At 50.3% G+C, this 17,052-nt stretch overlaps 1 protein-coding gene across 11 annotated transcripts in view; it reads left to right on the top strand.

Moving 5' to 3' along the window:
- The window catches only part of RIMS3 (regulating synaptic membrane exocytosis 3), a 39,985-nt gene extending 29,746 nt beyond the window's left edge, over positions 1 to 10,239 (top strand). For all 11 annotated transcript variants that reach the window (XM_067725676.1, XM_067725673.1, XM_067725674.1 and 8 more), the window contains 4 exons: positions 313 to 425; positions 2,967 to 3,068; positions 3,406 to 3,545; positions 4,261 to 10,239. In XM_067725676.1, the coding sequence (XP_067581777.1) occupies positions 313 to 425; positions 2,967 to 3,068; positions 3,406 to 3,545; positions 4,261 to 4,473 (568 nt within the window). In that variant the 3' untranslated portion in view covers positions 4,474 to 10,239. The remainder of the gene's footprint in view (positions 1 to 312; positions 426 to 2,966; positions 3,069 to 3,405; positions 3,546 to 4,260) is intronic.
- The last annotated feature ends 6,813 nt before the right edge of the window (positions 10,240 to 17,052 follow it).

Here is a 17,052-nt window from a genome sequence, read left to right as displayed (position 1 = left end):
ATTAACACCCCCTGGTGAGGACGCAAGTGTCCAGCAAGCCCTGCCTTTTCAGGGTCGCCTTAGAAATTCTGGCGCTTGAGGATTAAATACCATGATTATGTATGTTTATTAGTCTCTTTTCTCAAGTGGCATCGGAGTATTTTTCTTTAATGTGCAGAGATGAACAGTTCTGTTTGACCCCAGCCATAGTAGTACACTCGCACGTTGTAGAGGGGAGGTTGAGGCACAGAGGGAGTGCCCAGTGCCCCAGGGGCAGAACCACTGCGTCCCGCCATCCAGATGCCCTCAAGCATCTCATGCCTCCTTCTCCAGGTTCATATTCCCCACCACCCGGCTTGGAGGTGAAAGCCAGTTCAGCGATTTCCTGGATGGCCTGGGACCAGCCCAGATTGTTGGGCGACAGACGCTGGCAACGCCACCAATGGGTGAGTCTTCTCAAGGGCAGGGTGAGTGGGGCAACAGCAGCCATGCAGCAGGAAGGGTGAGCTCAGTGGGGGCCCTGCGTGATGCGATGCAAGCAGCAGAAAGGGGTCCTCGCTCAGGCTTTTGTGCCAGTGAGGAGGAGTCAGTATGCACACTCCTCAATCCCTCCCGCAACAGAGAGGAAAGGGTTCCAGCCTTTCTCCGCCAGCCGCCCTGCAGCAGCTTTTCCAGCACATTCCCTCCCTCGCATCACCACACACTCACCCACTCTCTCACCGCCTACTGTGTGCCCAGCTGTGCTAAGTGCCAGGCATAAAATGGTGAACAAAAATCGTCATGGCATTAACATCCATGGAGTCTGCTCCATCACTGATTATCTGTGGGACCTTGGCCAAGTCACATCCCTTCTTTGAGCCTCAGTTTCCTCATCTGTAAGATGGGAATAATAATGCCTGCCATAGTTCTGCGATCTAAAGACAATGTATTGAGTCCCTATTTGATGCTTCGCATGAAATATTTCATTTACGCCTTAGGAACCGTGTCTGATTTGACTTGTTACTTCTAACAGTGCCTGGCACCTAGAAGACTTTTAGTAATTTTCTCATCCTTCTTCTCTGCAGCTGGGAAGTACTCCCTACAGTCTATTCTTGGTCCTTTTAGCTGCAGTTCTGGCTCCCTCCCTTTCTCTCTCCCTTAGATCCTGGCTGTGTTGGCTTCAAGCAGCAACTCCCAGGCTAGCTTCCCCAGAGATGCCTCCTCACCTCCACCCTTCCTTCCCCATCAGTCTGACCTCAGCCCTTACATAGACAGTGTCTAACCTTTGACCTCACAGCAAATGAGGAAGTTGAGTGCAGACAGTGCCCTGCTGTGAACCATGCAGTGGAGCTGGCATTCCATTCCAAGCCAGGACTCCTCCCACTGTACTGCCCTGTCTTCCTCTAAACTGCTTACACAGGAGCCTTTGTCTGCTGGAAGAGGGGTCCACAGGGACCCTCATAGGGTGAATGTCAGCTCCCACTGGGCTCTTGGGTGGGATTTGGCTAATCCCCAGCCCTTGCTTTCAGACTCTTTTTTTTAATTAATTAATTTATTTATTTATTTTTGGCTGGGTCTTCGTTGCTGTGAAGGGGCTTTCTTCATTGTGGTGCGCAGGCTCCTCATTGTGGTGGCTTCTCTTGTTGCAGAGCACAGGCTCTAGGCACACGGGCTTCAGTAGTTGCAGCACGCAGGCTCAGTAGTTGTGTCTCATGGGCTCTAGAACGCAGGCTCCGTAGTTGTGGCACACGGGCTTAGTTGCTCCACGGCATGTGGAATCTTCCCGGACCAGGGCTCGAACCTGTGTACCCTGCACTGGCAGGCGGATTCTTAACCACTGCGCCACCAGGGAAGTCCGCTTTCAGGCTTTCAAGGGCTTGGATAGTCTGCTTTGGGCCAAGGGCTGGGAGGCAGTGAGAGGAACCAGCCGCTTCCACAAGGCTAATACGCCATCACAGCCTAGAACACTTGTGTGTGGTGCCCCCTGGTGTCCTAAACTGGGAAGGACAGGTTTGCCTTGGCTCACCTTGTTAGAGATGTTACAGTGAGACGTGGAGATTAATTCCTGAGACCTCCCCCTCCCTATTCCCCATGGGGAGCTCAGGAATAGCTAGAGGGAGAGGGATGAATTCCAGGATGTCTCCTGAAAGTCATAATTCTCCATCTTCCAAAGTGTGCAAATACAAACAGTTGCTGTTGCATGACGGCTCAGAGAATCTAAAACGGGTGGCTAAACCCAAAGTCTGGCCCATTTTAGTTTTTCTGCATCAGGCTTATGATTCTGCACCCCTTTGAAGGACGTCCCAAGTGACTAGTGCAGAATTGCAAATTCTGCCAACCTGTGTCAAACAAAGCCAAGAGTTCTAGAAGTCAGACGACTGATATGACTCCACACACAGAACTTGCCCCAGCTGGATAATCCATTTTGTGGGGCACAGAGAGGAGTTCTCACTCTGTGCTCCCGGGACATCTGCTGCCTTCCCCCCATCCTTTATCAAGGGTACGAGCAGGCCCTCATTTCCAGGACGTGCCTCATGTCCTGGGCAGGCTTGTATCTCAGCGTCTCTCCAAACTGATATCCTTTAAATATTTGTTTGATGTTTATTGAGGGGAGTGGCTGATGACCACTGTGCAGAAGGTGAAGAAGAGCTACTGAGCCCACAGCCTCCCCTCTGTCTTCCTGACACAGGAAGCTCTGTCCCCAAACTTGCTATTCTGCTCGGTGAAGCAGAACACCCCTCCACCGCCCATGACCAGGCTTACATTTGTTGTTCCCCAAACAGGCCCCTTGAGGGTCATGCCCCCATCCCACCGTAAGGGCCCTGTCAAAGCATTTCTCAGCTGCTTTAACGTGGTCTCCCGAGAGCAGCTCCGGCGCGTACAGTTTTGTCCATCTTGTGCCCTTTCCAGCGCTGGAACATCCTCTGCAGACTGGCATGCTGCATGGTGGCTGGCCGGCCTGCCCCTTGGTCTGGCTCTGCCTGAACTGTCCCTCTTCTCCCTTGCAGGGGATGTGCACATTGCCATCATGGACCGGAGCAGCCAGCTGGAGGTGGAAGTGATTGAGGCTCGGGGCCTGACCCCCAAACCAGGCTCCAAATCGCTCCCAGGTGAAGCAGATCAGCTGGGAGAGGGATTTTGGAAACGAGGTCCTGCCAGGGAGGGATGTACAGCTGAGTTCTGGGTCTAGAGAGTCCCAGCTCCCCACTGGCCTAACCAGTATTCTCAACACTGGAGTCACGGATTGCCTGGAAGGCCAGTGAGTGGGGGGAGGGGGAGGGGAGGATGGAAGAGTCGGTGTTGAGCCCATCTCTCCACCTGCTGTCTGCTGGTCAGCTCAGCCAGCTCACCCTGCTCCCCTCCAGGATCACATGGAGGTTAGGGGATGGGCAGGCCACAGCAGTCTCCCCTGGACACCTCCCCATCCTGCTCTCTTCCATCCCTCAGCCACCTATATCAAGGTTTACCTACTTGAGAACGGGGCCTGCTTGGCCAAGAAGAAGACAAAGGTGGCCAAGAAGACCTGTGATCCCCTGTACCAGCAGGCTCTGCTCTTTGACGAGGGGCCCCAGGGCAAGGTGCTGCAGGTGAGTGTCATGGGGCCAGTGGGGCGGGGCAACTCTCAAAGACTGTAATTTAAAATTTGTCTTATTTATGATTTATCTTGTGCCAGACGCATTAAATATGCTTTACCCATTTTTTGTTACAACCTGGTGAAGGTGTTTTTCTCCCTGTCGATTCATAAGGACACCAAGGTTCGAGGGAATAACTCGGTTGCCCCCAGGTTGCACAGCTGGTAGGTAGAAGCAGGGTTTGACCACCATCTTCTTCCACCTGGTGCTAATGTTGATTGTCCCACTGTGATCCAGCAGCAGAGCGGGAGCTGTGACCCAGGTCCTGGACTCTCAGTCTGCTCCCCACTCAGGAAGGTTGTCATCTGGGATGCTGAGAAGCTCTGGAAGTCAGACCCAGGTTCTAATCCCAGCTATGCCACCAATTACTGTGTATCTTTGGGTTAGTTAATTAACCTCTCTGAGATACATTTCCTTTTTGTAGAAATAATAATACCTAGCACGTCTACCTAGATGGTTGTAACAGCTGAGATAACGTATATAAAGCCTGTAGGGTCGAGCCTGGCACATCTTAAGTGCTCGGTAAGTTGCTGCCCAAAGTCAGTGTGAGTTCTGCCTCTCTCTGTCCCATCTGTGCCCTGGCAAAACTTCTACATGGTTCCTGGACCCACTGCCCAGCCCTGGAGCTGGAGATGTGGCTCAGCTCCTCTCTCTTCCTCCCCACTGGCAGGTGATTGTCTGGGGAGACTATGGCCGCATGGACCACAAGTGCTTCATGGGCATGGCCCAGATCATGCTGGACGAGCTGGACCTGAGTGCCGCGGTCACCGGCTGGTACAAACTCTTCCCCACGTCCTCAGTGGCAGACTCTACGCTCGGCTCCCTCACCAGGCGCCTGTCCCAGTCCTCCCTGGAGAGTGCCACGAGCCCCTCAGGCTCCTAAGGGCCTCAGGAAGAGGCCTGGATGCAGTGTGGGAAGGGGTGCTGCCACCCCCCGTCTCCTCCCCTGTACATAGTCTTCACGTCTTTCTGGACCCCTTGCCTTGCTGCATGCCTGTTGGCTACTGGGCCTGTCCCAGCTGGCAGTGGAGACTCTAGTATGTGTGCGTGTGTGTCTGTGTGTGTGTCTGTGTGTGACCATGTTAGATCTGTTCATTTGTCTGGGTGTATTTGGTCTTAGTGACTATATGGGCTGAAATCCACGTCTCTCTGTGTCTCGTTGTGAAGAAACCCAAAGGAGAGTTGCGTGGACGGGACTCCATTTGAGTCCAGGGGTGGAAGTGGGAGACGCAGCCATTGGTCCATCCCACCTGGTCCTAGGCTCAGGGCAGAGCCTGCGTGTCCCCGCCTGTGCCTGTTCTTGGTGGTCCCTGCTTAGTTTTCTGTCTTGTTCTTTGTTCCACCTCTGCCTCTCCCAGCGCCTCTGCTCTTTTTTGAGGAATGTAGCGTCCACTGCAGCTGGCCACAGCGAGGCCCCTCTGGGAACCCTGACACCCCTCCTCTTCGCTGGGCACTCCGGCTGCTCTTCCCACCGAATGCATCCACAGCACGTAGCATCTCACCTAGCGCCCTGGCCAGGGCTCCGGGAGGCAGACGATGCCGGGGAGCTGAGGGCTTAAAGACCGCTTTCTCCCTCGGGCCGGCGCCACCTCCTTCCTACAAGTGAGATTGAAGGAGGTGTCAGTTCCCAGGGTTGCAGGCCAGGGACCTTGGAGGAAAGTGCTGGTACCTCCCTTAGAATTGTTCACCTCCTGTTTCCCTCCAAGCCTCCTCACTTGCGACATGCCAAAGGAGCTCTCCCAGCGGACCCCAGGTGGTGTGGAGTGGACGGTCTTGACATGCAAGAGGTTGGCCTCATAGGGACGTTACCTGCCAAAGTGGGCAGCCCCTGGCGGCACCTGTGTCCATCCCAGTTCCTGAGGGTGGCCCTGTGCCCCTCTGGGCTCGTCCTGGAGGGGCCTGGCTTGTTGAGGATGTGCCCAGGGCAGGGCTGCTGGCAGGAATGAGGAGGGCTGGGGCTGACTTGCTCTGTGAAGCCTGTCCGACCTTTGGGGATTAGCTGCATGAAGTTGATTATTGGGGGCTCTATTTTTTTTTTTTTTTCTCTCTTTTCCAGACCAGGGTCCATGTCTGGGAGCTCAGATTCACTGAGGCTTCAGCCTCCTGGCTCCACGGACGGCTTGGCTGTAGACTCTAGACCATCACGGTCACCAGCTCTGTATAAGCAATACTCCCCCCTCTCGGCCTCCCTGCCCCCTGCCCTCTGCCGCTGCCCTCTGGAGGGTAGCCTGGCCTGCTCTAGACACCGCGCCTGCCTCTGCTTTCTTTCCACCCTTGTCTGGTTGGAGCTTCCCAAAGCCACTCAAACCCTGACCTGATTGGACAGCTGGGCCCTGGGGGTGGGCACCAGGGCCTGGACTGGACCTTGTGAGATGTCTGCTGGGAATCCTGAAGTCTGGCTCGGGAGTGCCCAAATCTGTCCCTCTCCTTCCTCAGGTCTAGCGTGAAAGGCAAGAGGTTGCCCAGGAGGTGGACACAGCAGCCCTTGGGTTCATGTCTGGTGGGGTGGAAAGAGGCAGCAGGAGGGGTCAAGGCCTGGGACAGGCTCGCGCTCTGCCTCTTCCCCAGATATCACCCCTGTGAGCTACACTGACTCTAACCTGCATACGTGGGGATCCGTGGAGAGGTGCTTGGACTCCATCCATAAGCGAAGCCAGACGGGCCTGGAGGTGGATTCCGGGGCAGGCAGGTGGAGACAGAGGCTGAGACAGAGCCATCCCCACCGAGGGGTCCTTTCTGGCAGGACCCACATTAGGCTGAAGCCAGGGCCTGGCCACCTCCCTCCCGTGAAAACCAGGGGGAGAAGCCAGGTCCCCACTGGTCCTGCCCACAGACAAAAAGTGGGTGAGGGCAGTAAGGACAAGATAAGCTGCTGGGCTCCTGACTCCTGCTGGAGACTCCATTCCTGTATTATCATGGCGGGAACGCTTATGTGTGTGGAGAGAGAGACAGCTAGGCTGAGTTTTCTCTTTCTGCAGAGATTCTCTCCTAGGGTCAGACTGGGTAACGCATGCATTTCTCATGTTTCTAAAATAAGGCAAAGGGCTCTGTGCTCTTAGATCCTAGGGTGGGGAGTGGGGGTGGGAACTCGCTTGCTAAAGCGTGTTTCTGTGTCCTGTGGGTGACGCAGAGCAGCCACCCTCAGGATGGGTGAAAACCCTTGACGCCTTCGGGGTGGTGGGATGATTAGTGACCACAGGACGGCGTAGACATTTGCCGATGTGGCACTGAGTGGGCATACGCGGACCGTGCGGTTACCCCCAGGGAACGGGGGTATCAGTGAGGGGTGTCGCCCTCATTCCTCTAGAGGCGCAGGAAGACAGAAGGAGCTACCAGCAGAGGCTGCTGCTGGGGAGCTGAAGGCGGCTGGCCTCTTGCCTCTGAGGAAGGTTGGCTGGCACAGGGAAGGTTCTAGCCAGAGGTGGGGCCTGACCTGTCGGTGACTTGGGCTGACCTGCCTACGGCCCCCAGCTGCCAAGACTGCCCAAGAGCTGGGCCACGCCACTGTTGCACCTCGATAGTGGGAAGTCATGCCCCACACAAGTTGATGTCGGGGAATTATTTTTAACCCTTTGTACCAAATTAAGTTACTAATCCCCACCTGGATTTTTCTCCCATGAGGGTCAAGTCGAGTGAGACTCCACGTATGGGTGGTGGTGAGTGGCTGGATTTAAGGGTCTGTCTCTCAGCCTCGTGGATGCAGGGGCTTGTTTGAAAAGCTGTTCTGGAGCTAGCCTGTCCCAGGAGAGGAGGGAGCACACGTGTGACTGCTGCCCTTCCCTGGAGGGGGCAGCCTCTGTCCCTTGAAGAAGGCATGGCAGGGAGGGAAGGAACATGATCCCCCCAGACACTGTTAGATGCAGTGTCCTGACTCCACATGCCCTCTCCTCACCCCAGGGGACCCTGGGGCTGATGACAGGGTGGGCTCTTTGTCATTCCATCTTCCTCTGCTCAGGCAGGATTCGTGGAAGATGTGGCAGAGACAGCAGTGGTCCTGCAGCGATGCTGGGCTGAGGGCAGGAACCATGACAGATGATTCAGAACATCTGTCTTCACGTTTCTGCTCTGTTCAATCTGTCCCACTTCCTTCATAGACTCCTTCCCTAAAGGGAAGTCTGTGATGGGCCTTTGGTATGAATCGGGCTCCAGCAAATGGGGCCAAGTCTTGGTTCTTCCCTGAAGAATCATATCCCCTTTGTCAAGCCATCTCCTAAACTACTCCCCACCCAGTCTCTCCCCCGACCCAGCACTCCTAGGAAAGGAGCCCTCAGGAGGCTGTCAGTATGCAGCAAGCCCAGGCACTGCCAGCATTTCAGGGGGCCGAGAGAGAGGGTGTCCCTCTAGCTCACCACTCGTGGGATCACTGGTCCTCCCAGGGGCCTGACCCCCACCAGGGCAAGCATGCCTGAGCTCTTCTTTACTGCCAGCCTTGAGGAGAGCAGAAGCCTCACACCCCTTTCAAAGACGCTAGAGCCCTCCAAGGGTACTCTTTTGGAGATGAAATGTAGCACAATCTTAGACTGCGTTACCAGGAGCCCTGGCGCGCAACCAGGGTTCTTGCTCCACACCCTGCTGTCCAGGAGATGCCGTGCTCCTCCCCCGCCAGGGCTCCAGAGCTCCCGATACCTCCGGTTCCCCGTCTTCAGCCCAGAAAGCATCAGGGCTTCAGGAAAGCTGCTCTTCCGCTTCTTTGATTACTTCCTGCACTGTGCGAAGCCCGTGCAAGCAGTTGCCGCCTTTGCTTGGTGGCGGAGACAGGTGGCGTGTTCTTCAGGGCCAGGCGGTGGTCCAGCAGGGTTTCTGCAGTGGCTGCAAGGAGAGGGAAAAGAAGAGGCCTGCTGCCCTGCCGACTGCTCCCTTTCTCTTCCTCTCCCCGGAGTTTTCTTCTCCAATATCCTGACACAGAAAGAGGTTCTCTAAAATGCTGCTTCCTATACTGGATTACCGTTCACTGAATGATCAGGAAGGAGATAGGAATGTAGACTCATCCCTTGCCTTCTCCTTCAAGTCTGCTTTTCACTCAGGTCAGAAGAAATTGGGTCAAAACAAAACAATCATGACTGAAGGGCAGGGGAACCCCGCCCGATCCAGTGAGGCCTGATGGGGGCTGGATAAGCCTAGTCTGGCTGGGAAAGGGTTATTTTGAAAGAGTGCCTGAGCATCTCAGAGCGACGTCAGTGATGCCAAAGAGAGCAACTTGGCCTCCTCGGGCACCAGCTCTGCCAGCTGAGCCGCACACGTGCAGCTCAGGTGTCAGCATGCCCGATGGTGGGACCTTGTTCTCTGACAAAGGGCTTAATCTTTCCATGTAGCAAAGCAACTTCCCCTCCCCCAAACCCTGAGCTCAGGCTTTTGTGGGCCCAGCAAGGCTGTGCCTGTGAAGGAAACTGGCATTCCCGCAGAGGCCCAGACTGGCTTGGGGAGGATGCTCGTCAAAAAGCGTGAGTGTTACTGCTCTGGGAAAACCTTCCCGGGCTCTGATTGGAAACTTGGCCAGTAAGGACAGGAGCCTTCGCCCTCCCTGGGAGCTCCCACTGATGCCAGGAAGGGTCCTTGGGACTGGGTTCCAGAGAGCTTGGCAAAGAGAAATGGGCCCTGGGAATTCCAAAGGCAACAGAGCATCCGCCCCAATGGTCAGTGGCCTGGACAGCTGGCTACGGAGAATCAAAGGCTATTATATGCAGGCAAGACTTGTGCAAGACTCCTCACTTTTCTGGGCCTCAGCTTCCTCATGTGCAAAACCAGAGCATTTGCTAGTTACTCCACGTTTCCCTCCAGGTTTTAAGTCTAATCTGGAGTTGATGAGGGTCGTGAGCCTGGTGCACCCGGCACCTGGCTCCACAGGCTGGTTCCTTCCAGACCCGGGTGCCCAGGCTGGGTGCAGGTCCTCACCCGTCCATGCCCAGATGCTGCTTCTGACAAGAACTCTGGGAATCCTAACAGACTCTTCTTCCACCTCTTCCGGGTTTGTTGTTGTTTTCTTACGTAATGAGATAATTAAGGCTTGTCTACAATGGACTTTTCCCAAGGTGCTGATGTGATGTCACAACCTCAGATGCATCCTGCGTAGGTCAGTATCCCCACCAGCAGATGAGGCTGGGTTGGTCCTCATTTCTGCTTCTAGAATGAGACAACGGGAGAATTTTAAAGGGAGATGCTCTCTGATGGGAGGAGAGAGGGAACTTATTTCCCTTCAAAGTATTTTGCTTCTTGAAACAAAAAATGACTCTTCTCCAGAATGTCTTTTACCAGACACCATCTCAGCAGGCAGAGTGGCTGCTGCTTTCTTAGGAAAAGTTGGCCTGATTATTCCATCCACTCCTTTAGAATGTAAATTCATAGGAGGCAAGGACCCCTTTTTTAGAATTTCTAAATGCATCCTGCAAAGAGAGAGAGCAGATAGGGACTGAGAAGCACACTGTTTAGATAAGAAGCAATTAGCCTTTTCTATCTGTGCTCTATACATTTTCTATGCGCAGCATCTTTCCAAACTCGTTGTGGCTCCCAGGTGGCAGGTGGATGGATGGGAAGGACTGCCGGCTGTTTCTTACAACACTCTTGCCAATTCCCTTGAGGAGAAAATTCTTCACATGGCTTCTGCATGTACAGTATTTGGGCAGCAAAAAATGATTAAAGTCCGTTTGAAAATGGTTTCATGTGTTGCTTTCTGCAGATGGTTCTTAATTCTAGGAGAGAGAAAACAGGGTTCCAGGCGACTAAACAAGGAGGAAGAAGATGCCTTGTCTGAGAGGCAGAGAGAAGTACATTTCAGAAAAAGGCTGACCTGGGCTTCTGACTCCTGTTTGGGAAATCTGTTGCCGCAATGATGTCATTGGGCCATGGAATCTGACTGTTCCAGGCAGCTTCCTGGCTCTGTCTCCCAGGATCCCTGCTTACAAGCCCTCAAAGCCTTCTATTCCCACAGATTCCACAGAGGATGCCCAGAGCCAAATAGAGGGAAAGATAAGATGGAGCTAAGGCCACTGCTTTTGACCCACTGCTGCTTTCTGAGCTCTTGGGTCCAGTAGCTCTTCTCAGGCATGTGGCTGGGGTACCCTTGCTTATTTCAGCCACACCTGATACAAGCAGTAAACATAGCTGTTGACCTCCAGTGCTGTGACACCTGGAACACCCCTTCCTCTCCCTCGAGGAGGGACACAGCCACTTCTGGGCAGTGCCATTGTCCTCCTAGGACTGGGTCTGGGAGCACAGAAGATGGACAAAGTATAGTAACGTCATAGCACATGCTTGCCGGGGGAAAGGCTGACATCTGCCATCCCAAGAGCCCTTCCGAGTGACCTCCACTGCTTTGGCTCTGGCCCTTGGCCTTGCAGTTCCAGTGGGCCCCACCTCTAGATGTAAGGCCCATGAGACCTATATATAAGCTCTGGTGCTCCCCAGGATTCTGTCTTTACTTCTTTCCCACTTCTGCTCTCGGAGACATCTCATGCACTGTCATGAATTTAAGAACTTCTGTGCTTCTAGCCAGTAAAATTTTCAAAAAAAAAGAAGAAAAGACAAGAGGGACAGACAACAAAAACTGAGATCCAGAGAAATTCTTCAAACAGAAGGAATATTGTACATACCGCATAGGGTTTTGGGGGGATTCAAGTGAGGTAATATGTTTAAGGTGCTCAGAACATGCCTGGCACATAGCATTTATTATGTTTGCTATTATAAAGGAAATGGTGGAAAGGCTGAGATGTAAGAAAGAAAAGTGAGCAAAGAAATAAGATTAGTAAATATTAATATATACATTATAAAACTATAATAATGCTTACTTTTTAAAATTAAATATACTAAAATATTGGAGAATAGTAGCACATAAATTGGTCCTTGGAACGTTCTTGGAGGCTAAACACATTGAATAACTTCAATCTTCCTTAAGTATCCATTCTAAAATCTAGAGTAAGTACTAAGAAAATAGAAATAGAACCAAGTAGATTCAAAAATCCTAAATACAAACTATGAAGTCCAATAGTGTACTAAAAAATGATACATCATGATCAACTGGTGTTAATCCCAGAAAACAGGGGTGGTTCATTAGAAAAATTCACTGTAATTCACCACGTCAATAGACTAAAGGAGAAAAATAATTATCCTAATGCAGAAAAAGCATTTTATAAGGTTTAATCCTATTTGTAATAAAACTACTGGCAAATAGAAGGTAACTTTCTTGATTCTATAGGAGACATGTACCAAAAAACCTGTAGTAAATATTATGTTAATGAAAACACTTAACATATTCTAAGACCAATGCAAGGAGAATCAATGATGTTTCTTGGACCTGTCAGAGAACTGATGTTGCAAGGCAAACTGCTACCTTGAAATCTGGAAAGACAAGCATATACAGAGAATTAGAGCTAGTATATGCTTACCAGGAGAACCCACTGGAGCGAAACACTGATGGAACACTTAAATGTTAATATTAACTAATTGCTGGAGGCTGAGTGTGGACGAGTTTGAGAATGACAAACAACTGGAGGCTGGGAAGGGGTGCATATGTTGATGGACTTTTTCTCTAGGCACCTACAGTAAAGACCTGAGAAAGATCTAGTGGTTTTATCAGGGGGAGGGGAAAAGAAAAGTTCTGAAAAACATTCAGCGCCTCCTCCATGACAAAAGCCTCCTCTCCAGGGAAAACACTTAACCAGAGCCCACCCTACCGTGGAGAAGGGCATTTTCCCCATTCTAGGGCCCTCTAGATTTCCTGTCTCACCTAAGGGGAGAAGAAAAGCTAAGAAACACTTGTGAAAAAAATCACAACACAGGGAAATAGACCCATTAAAAGAGTGAGGTGCGGGCTTCCCTGGTGGCGCAGCGGTTGAGAGTCCGCCTGCCGATGCAGGGGACATGGGTTCGTGCCCTGGTCCGGGAAGAATCCCACATGTCGCAGAGCGGCTGGACCCGTGAGCCATGGCTGCTGAGCCTGCGCGTCCGGAGCCTGTGCTCTGCAACGGGAGAGGCCACAACAGTGAGAGGCCCGCCTACCGCAAAAAAAAAAAAAAAAAAAATTGAGGTGCAATCATATTATAGAATGCTTCCTCTGCCCCACAGCTTATCCCCATATGAACAGGGACCTAGTGGCTTACAGTTGAAATAGCTGTAAGACACAGCCTCTGAGAGAAGCCCCAGACACAGCCTCTGAGGGAAGCCCCAAATCAAGAGGTGGAAATAAAGGGGCTTCCCTGGTGGCACAGTGGTTAAGAATCTGCCTATCAATGCTGGGGACACGGGTTCGAGCCCTGATCTGGGAAGATCCTGCACGCCGCGGAGCAACTAATCCTGTGTGCCACAACTACTGAGCCTGTGCTCTAGAGCCCTCGAGCCACAACTACTGAAGCCCGAGTGCCTAGAGCCCCTGCTCCGCAACAAGAGAAGCCACCGCAATGAGAAGCCCATGCATCGCAACAAAGAGTAGCCCCTGCTTGCCGCAGCTAGAGAAAACCCACGTGTGGCAACAAAGACCCAACACAGCCAAAAATAAATAAAATAAAAATAAATAAATTTATTTTAAAAAAAGAGGGGAGATAAAAATAAGGTCACCAGAGGAATTTGAAATCTATGACATATATAGTTACACTAAATACAGCCCAGCTCCTAGCCAGACTAAAATAAAATCACACATTAAGGCCTATTTACTTTGGTTCCTGTTACCAATATCCTGTTACCCAATACATGATGTCCAGCTTTCAACAAAATATTAGACATACTAAAGGCAAGGAAAAAACCCAGCCTGAAAAGAAAAAGCTGCAGAACCAGAGTCAAATATTATACACAATGGGGAGTTGTCAGGCAGAGAATTTAAAATAGCTACGGTTAATAGCTATTGTTAATATATTAAGGGATCTAATGAAAAAGACAGCATGCAAGAACAGGTGAGTAATGCAAGCACAGAGAGGAAACCTCTAAAAACAAAAGACATGGTAAAAATAAAAATAAACTAGCAGAAATGAAGAACTCCCTTGATAGTCTCAAATGGGACGTGGTCAAGGAAAGAACTAGTGAGCTTGAAGATAAGGCAATAGAAACTTCCCATACTGGGAAAAAAAAAAAAGTGAAAATAACAGACTGGAACGTCCAAGAACTATTGGGGATTTCTAAAAAGTGTACCACGTACATATTGGGAATACCAGAAGGAGAAAAAGTGGAGCAGAAATATTTGAAATTTGTAATGGCCAAGAATTTTCCAAAATTAGTGACACCAAACCATAGATCTAGGAAGCTCAGAGAATATCAATTAGGATAAATACCAATAAGCCTATACCTAGGCATATCATATTTAGGGGGAAAAAAAGATCAATACAAGGAGGCCCATTATCATTATTACCATTTAAAATAGTTCTAGGAATCCTGTACAAAGCCACAAAGACAAAAAAAGAGGCAAAGGATTGAAAAAGGGATGAAGCTATCATGTATAGGTAATTTGATTTCTACCTAAGTAAGAAAAAATTTTTAGAACTAATGAGAGCATTCAGCAAAGTTGCTGGATACAAGATCACTCTACAAAAATAAGTTGCATTTTTCTGTAACATCTATAACCAGCAAATATGAGATATTATCCACAAAAGCAATTTAAATTATTAAGTAATGATTACTTAAGAATATGTAAGACCTCTATGGAGAGAATTTTCAAACTCTAAGAGTTGATTATCTGAATAAATGAAGAGACATTCCCTATTCTTGGATAAGGCAGTTTAATATAAAGATATTAACTCTCCAAGTTAATCTGTAAGTTCAACATAATCTAAAAATTTCAGCTGGTATGTTAACTAAACTTACTCTACAACTTATGTGCAATAATATAAGTCTATGAATGGTTGGATCAACTTCTGTTCAAAGAAGAGAAAACTCTGAGATTGGCATGTGTATACCTAGGAAATTAACATATGACAAGAGGGGCACCTTAAAACAATGGGGAAAAGTGGATTGTTTAAAATATGTATTAGGAAAACTGGTTCACTATCCGGACAAAAAAAATCCCTACTGTTGGGCTGCACCCCACAGACTTTCAAGCCTTGTAGTTGCCTAGCCTTCAGAGGGAAGAAGAGCCTGGAGACAGTGCCAGAGGCCTCAACAGTTTATTGGACAGGGGATCTTACATGTCCAAAACAAAAGGTCCTGGAGTGACACCCCACTGTATATGACAGGCAGGACATGGCAGCAATCTTTGCTACTTGGGAGGAGACAGAGGCTACCATTTACGGGGGAATTGATGTCAGGTTGGCTCATCAGTTACCAGGGAAACCAGTGGCTGGGGCAGGAGGCAAGCACGTGGGCAGTTACTGACTAAGCTCTATAATTAAGAGGACTGGATAGTTATGTGAGTGAAGCAGGTCCTGGTTGAGCAGGGGATGTACAGAGAGCAAGACAACAGCCGTGGGTGGCCTGACTATACACTCCACCCCTATATACCCTGTACAATCCTTACAATCTTGGTCCACCCCTCTTCCATGATATCCCTGGGTATGTAGAGGCCAGGTATGTAGAGGTGCACTGCAACCAGATACCACAAATGCAATACAGCAGCAGCTAGAGAGTATCAGGTGTAAGATACCTACTACACCAAAAACAGGGATTTGCAGGACTTCCCTGGTGGTCCAGTGGTTAAGACTCTGTGCTTCCACTGCAGAGGGACACAGGTTCAATCCCTGGTCAGGGAGCTAAGATCTCACATGCCATGCGGTGCTTCATGTGGCCATAAAATAAAAGGGATTTGCCAAGAGGTGGGCGATTTTGGAGCCAGGCACTTGGTATGCAAGACAGGAGGAAGGCGAGAGTCTTCAGTTGCCCCTACGTGGGTTGTCACCCAGTCCGTGAACTGATTCCCTCCACTCGGGCTAGGACGAAATGTGAGATGTTTAACAGGCACCATGGGAGATCATGACCATCATGCAAAATCAAAGCAGTAAGAGCATTCTGAGCTAATACCACCCCTGCCTGTGGTTTTTGTCCTGGTCTGCCATATCACCTGTCCACCCTCTGTCCCCAAAGCCAGTGCCGAATACTGGAGAGGTGGTATAACAACGAACCACAGCGTTAATATAATGATGTCTTTCTCTAGTATGGGGCCTGGGTTAATTACCTTAGTGGTCTTAGGTGGGGCTGGGTAGAAGACAGGTGAAATCTGTAAGTCCCTTTCTAATCCTGTTCCCCACGGGGCAGCAACCCCAAACCACCAGGGGCTTACCTGCCAGTCCCAGGGCCATTTTATAACATATTCCCCCACTATGGGTAGATCCTGTGATAAGGGCAAAAGTGACTGGGTCAGTTATTGTCCTGAGCAACAGTTGGCAATGGTCCTTCAGTCCTTCAGTGGTCAACAGTTGAACTCAGATGGTGTTGACTAGTTCCCTCTGGGTTAACGTGGCTTGGGCACTAGAATGATTGCTCCTGGGTTGTTAAGATCGTAGGACTTGAGTTAGCCTCCTGGTCCACATGTTGAGAGCAGGAATCCCGTCTCAATTGTTGTTTTAAGTAGTCAATTAGCCTGGCAGCAGTGGGCTTGTAGGGTAGGTGGAAATGCTAGCGTATGTCATTTTTATTGGCCCATTCCTGAACTTCATGGCCAGGAAAATGGGATCTTTGGTTGCTATAGATGTCACACACAGTTGTTCTAGACCCGGAACAGGTTTTTTTGCATCATTCAAAGACTTGGGTAGGCTTTTTATGATGTCCTCCACCTGTTGTAACACGCTGTAGACTGAACATAGCTGCTGTCTCATCACACTATACGGTGGCTCTGCACCCTTCCACAGCTGGGACCAGCAGTCCAAGGGTACTCTCATTATTTTGCCATTGCCACAGGCCTTTACCAAACTCTTCTGAGTAACTGGCCACGTCCAATTTGCAAGCCTGTCCCTGAGTTAATATCCCTAAAGCCTGTGTCTGTAGTTGTTTAGGGGTGGTGGGTCAGGGTTATGTTTGTATTTTGTAGATAATCCAGGTCCTTGTGTTTTGTCTGTATTCACCAGCCGTCCCTGTGAAGTCAGATGAGTCACAAGCACGGGACTGCTACTTTTAAACTGGAGAGAGACTCTGAGGTTAACAGAATATCATCAACATAATGGAAGAAAAAGACATCTCTCGTGGTAGTCAGCTGCCACAGGGCCCCACATGCTAGTGGACTGCCACCAGGATCACCCCCCTCAATGTTCCATTCCCCATCCTTATCTCCGGACATCCTGGCACTCACGGGTTTCATCAGCTTCCTGACTGGTTCACCAATTGTTGGGCTATGCCCCGCAGGCCTGTAAGCCTTGTAATTGTTTAGCCTTGAGATGGAAGAAGAGCCTGGGGACAGCGACAGAGACATCAATAGCTTATTGGAGGGGAATCTTACACGTCCGAAGCAAAAAGTCCTGGAGCAACACCCCACTATGGCAGGTACGCAGGCAGGCCATGACAGCAAACTTCGCTTCTCAGGGAAGAGGGAGGCTACCATTTACAGGGGAAATTGATG

This window comes from Pseudorca crassidens, chromosome 2, assembly GCF_039906515.1.
Source record: "Pseudorca crassidens isolate mPseCra1 chromosome 2, mPseCra1.hap1, whole genome shotgun sequence".
Classification (NCBI taxonomy): domain Eukaryota; kingdom Metazoa; phylum Chordata; class Mammalia; order Artiodactyla; family Delphinidae; genus Pseudorca; species Pseudorca crassidens.
The sequence above is the reverse complement of the archived record's forward strand: the minus strand, read 5'-3'. Positions and strand labels throughout refer to the sequence as shown.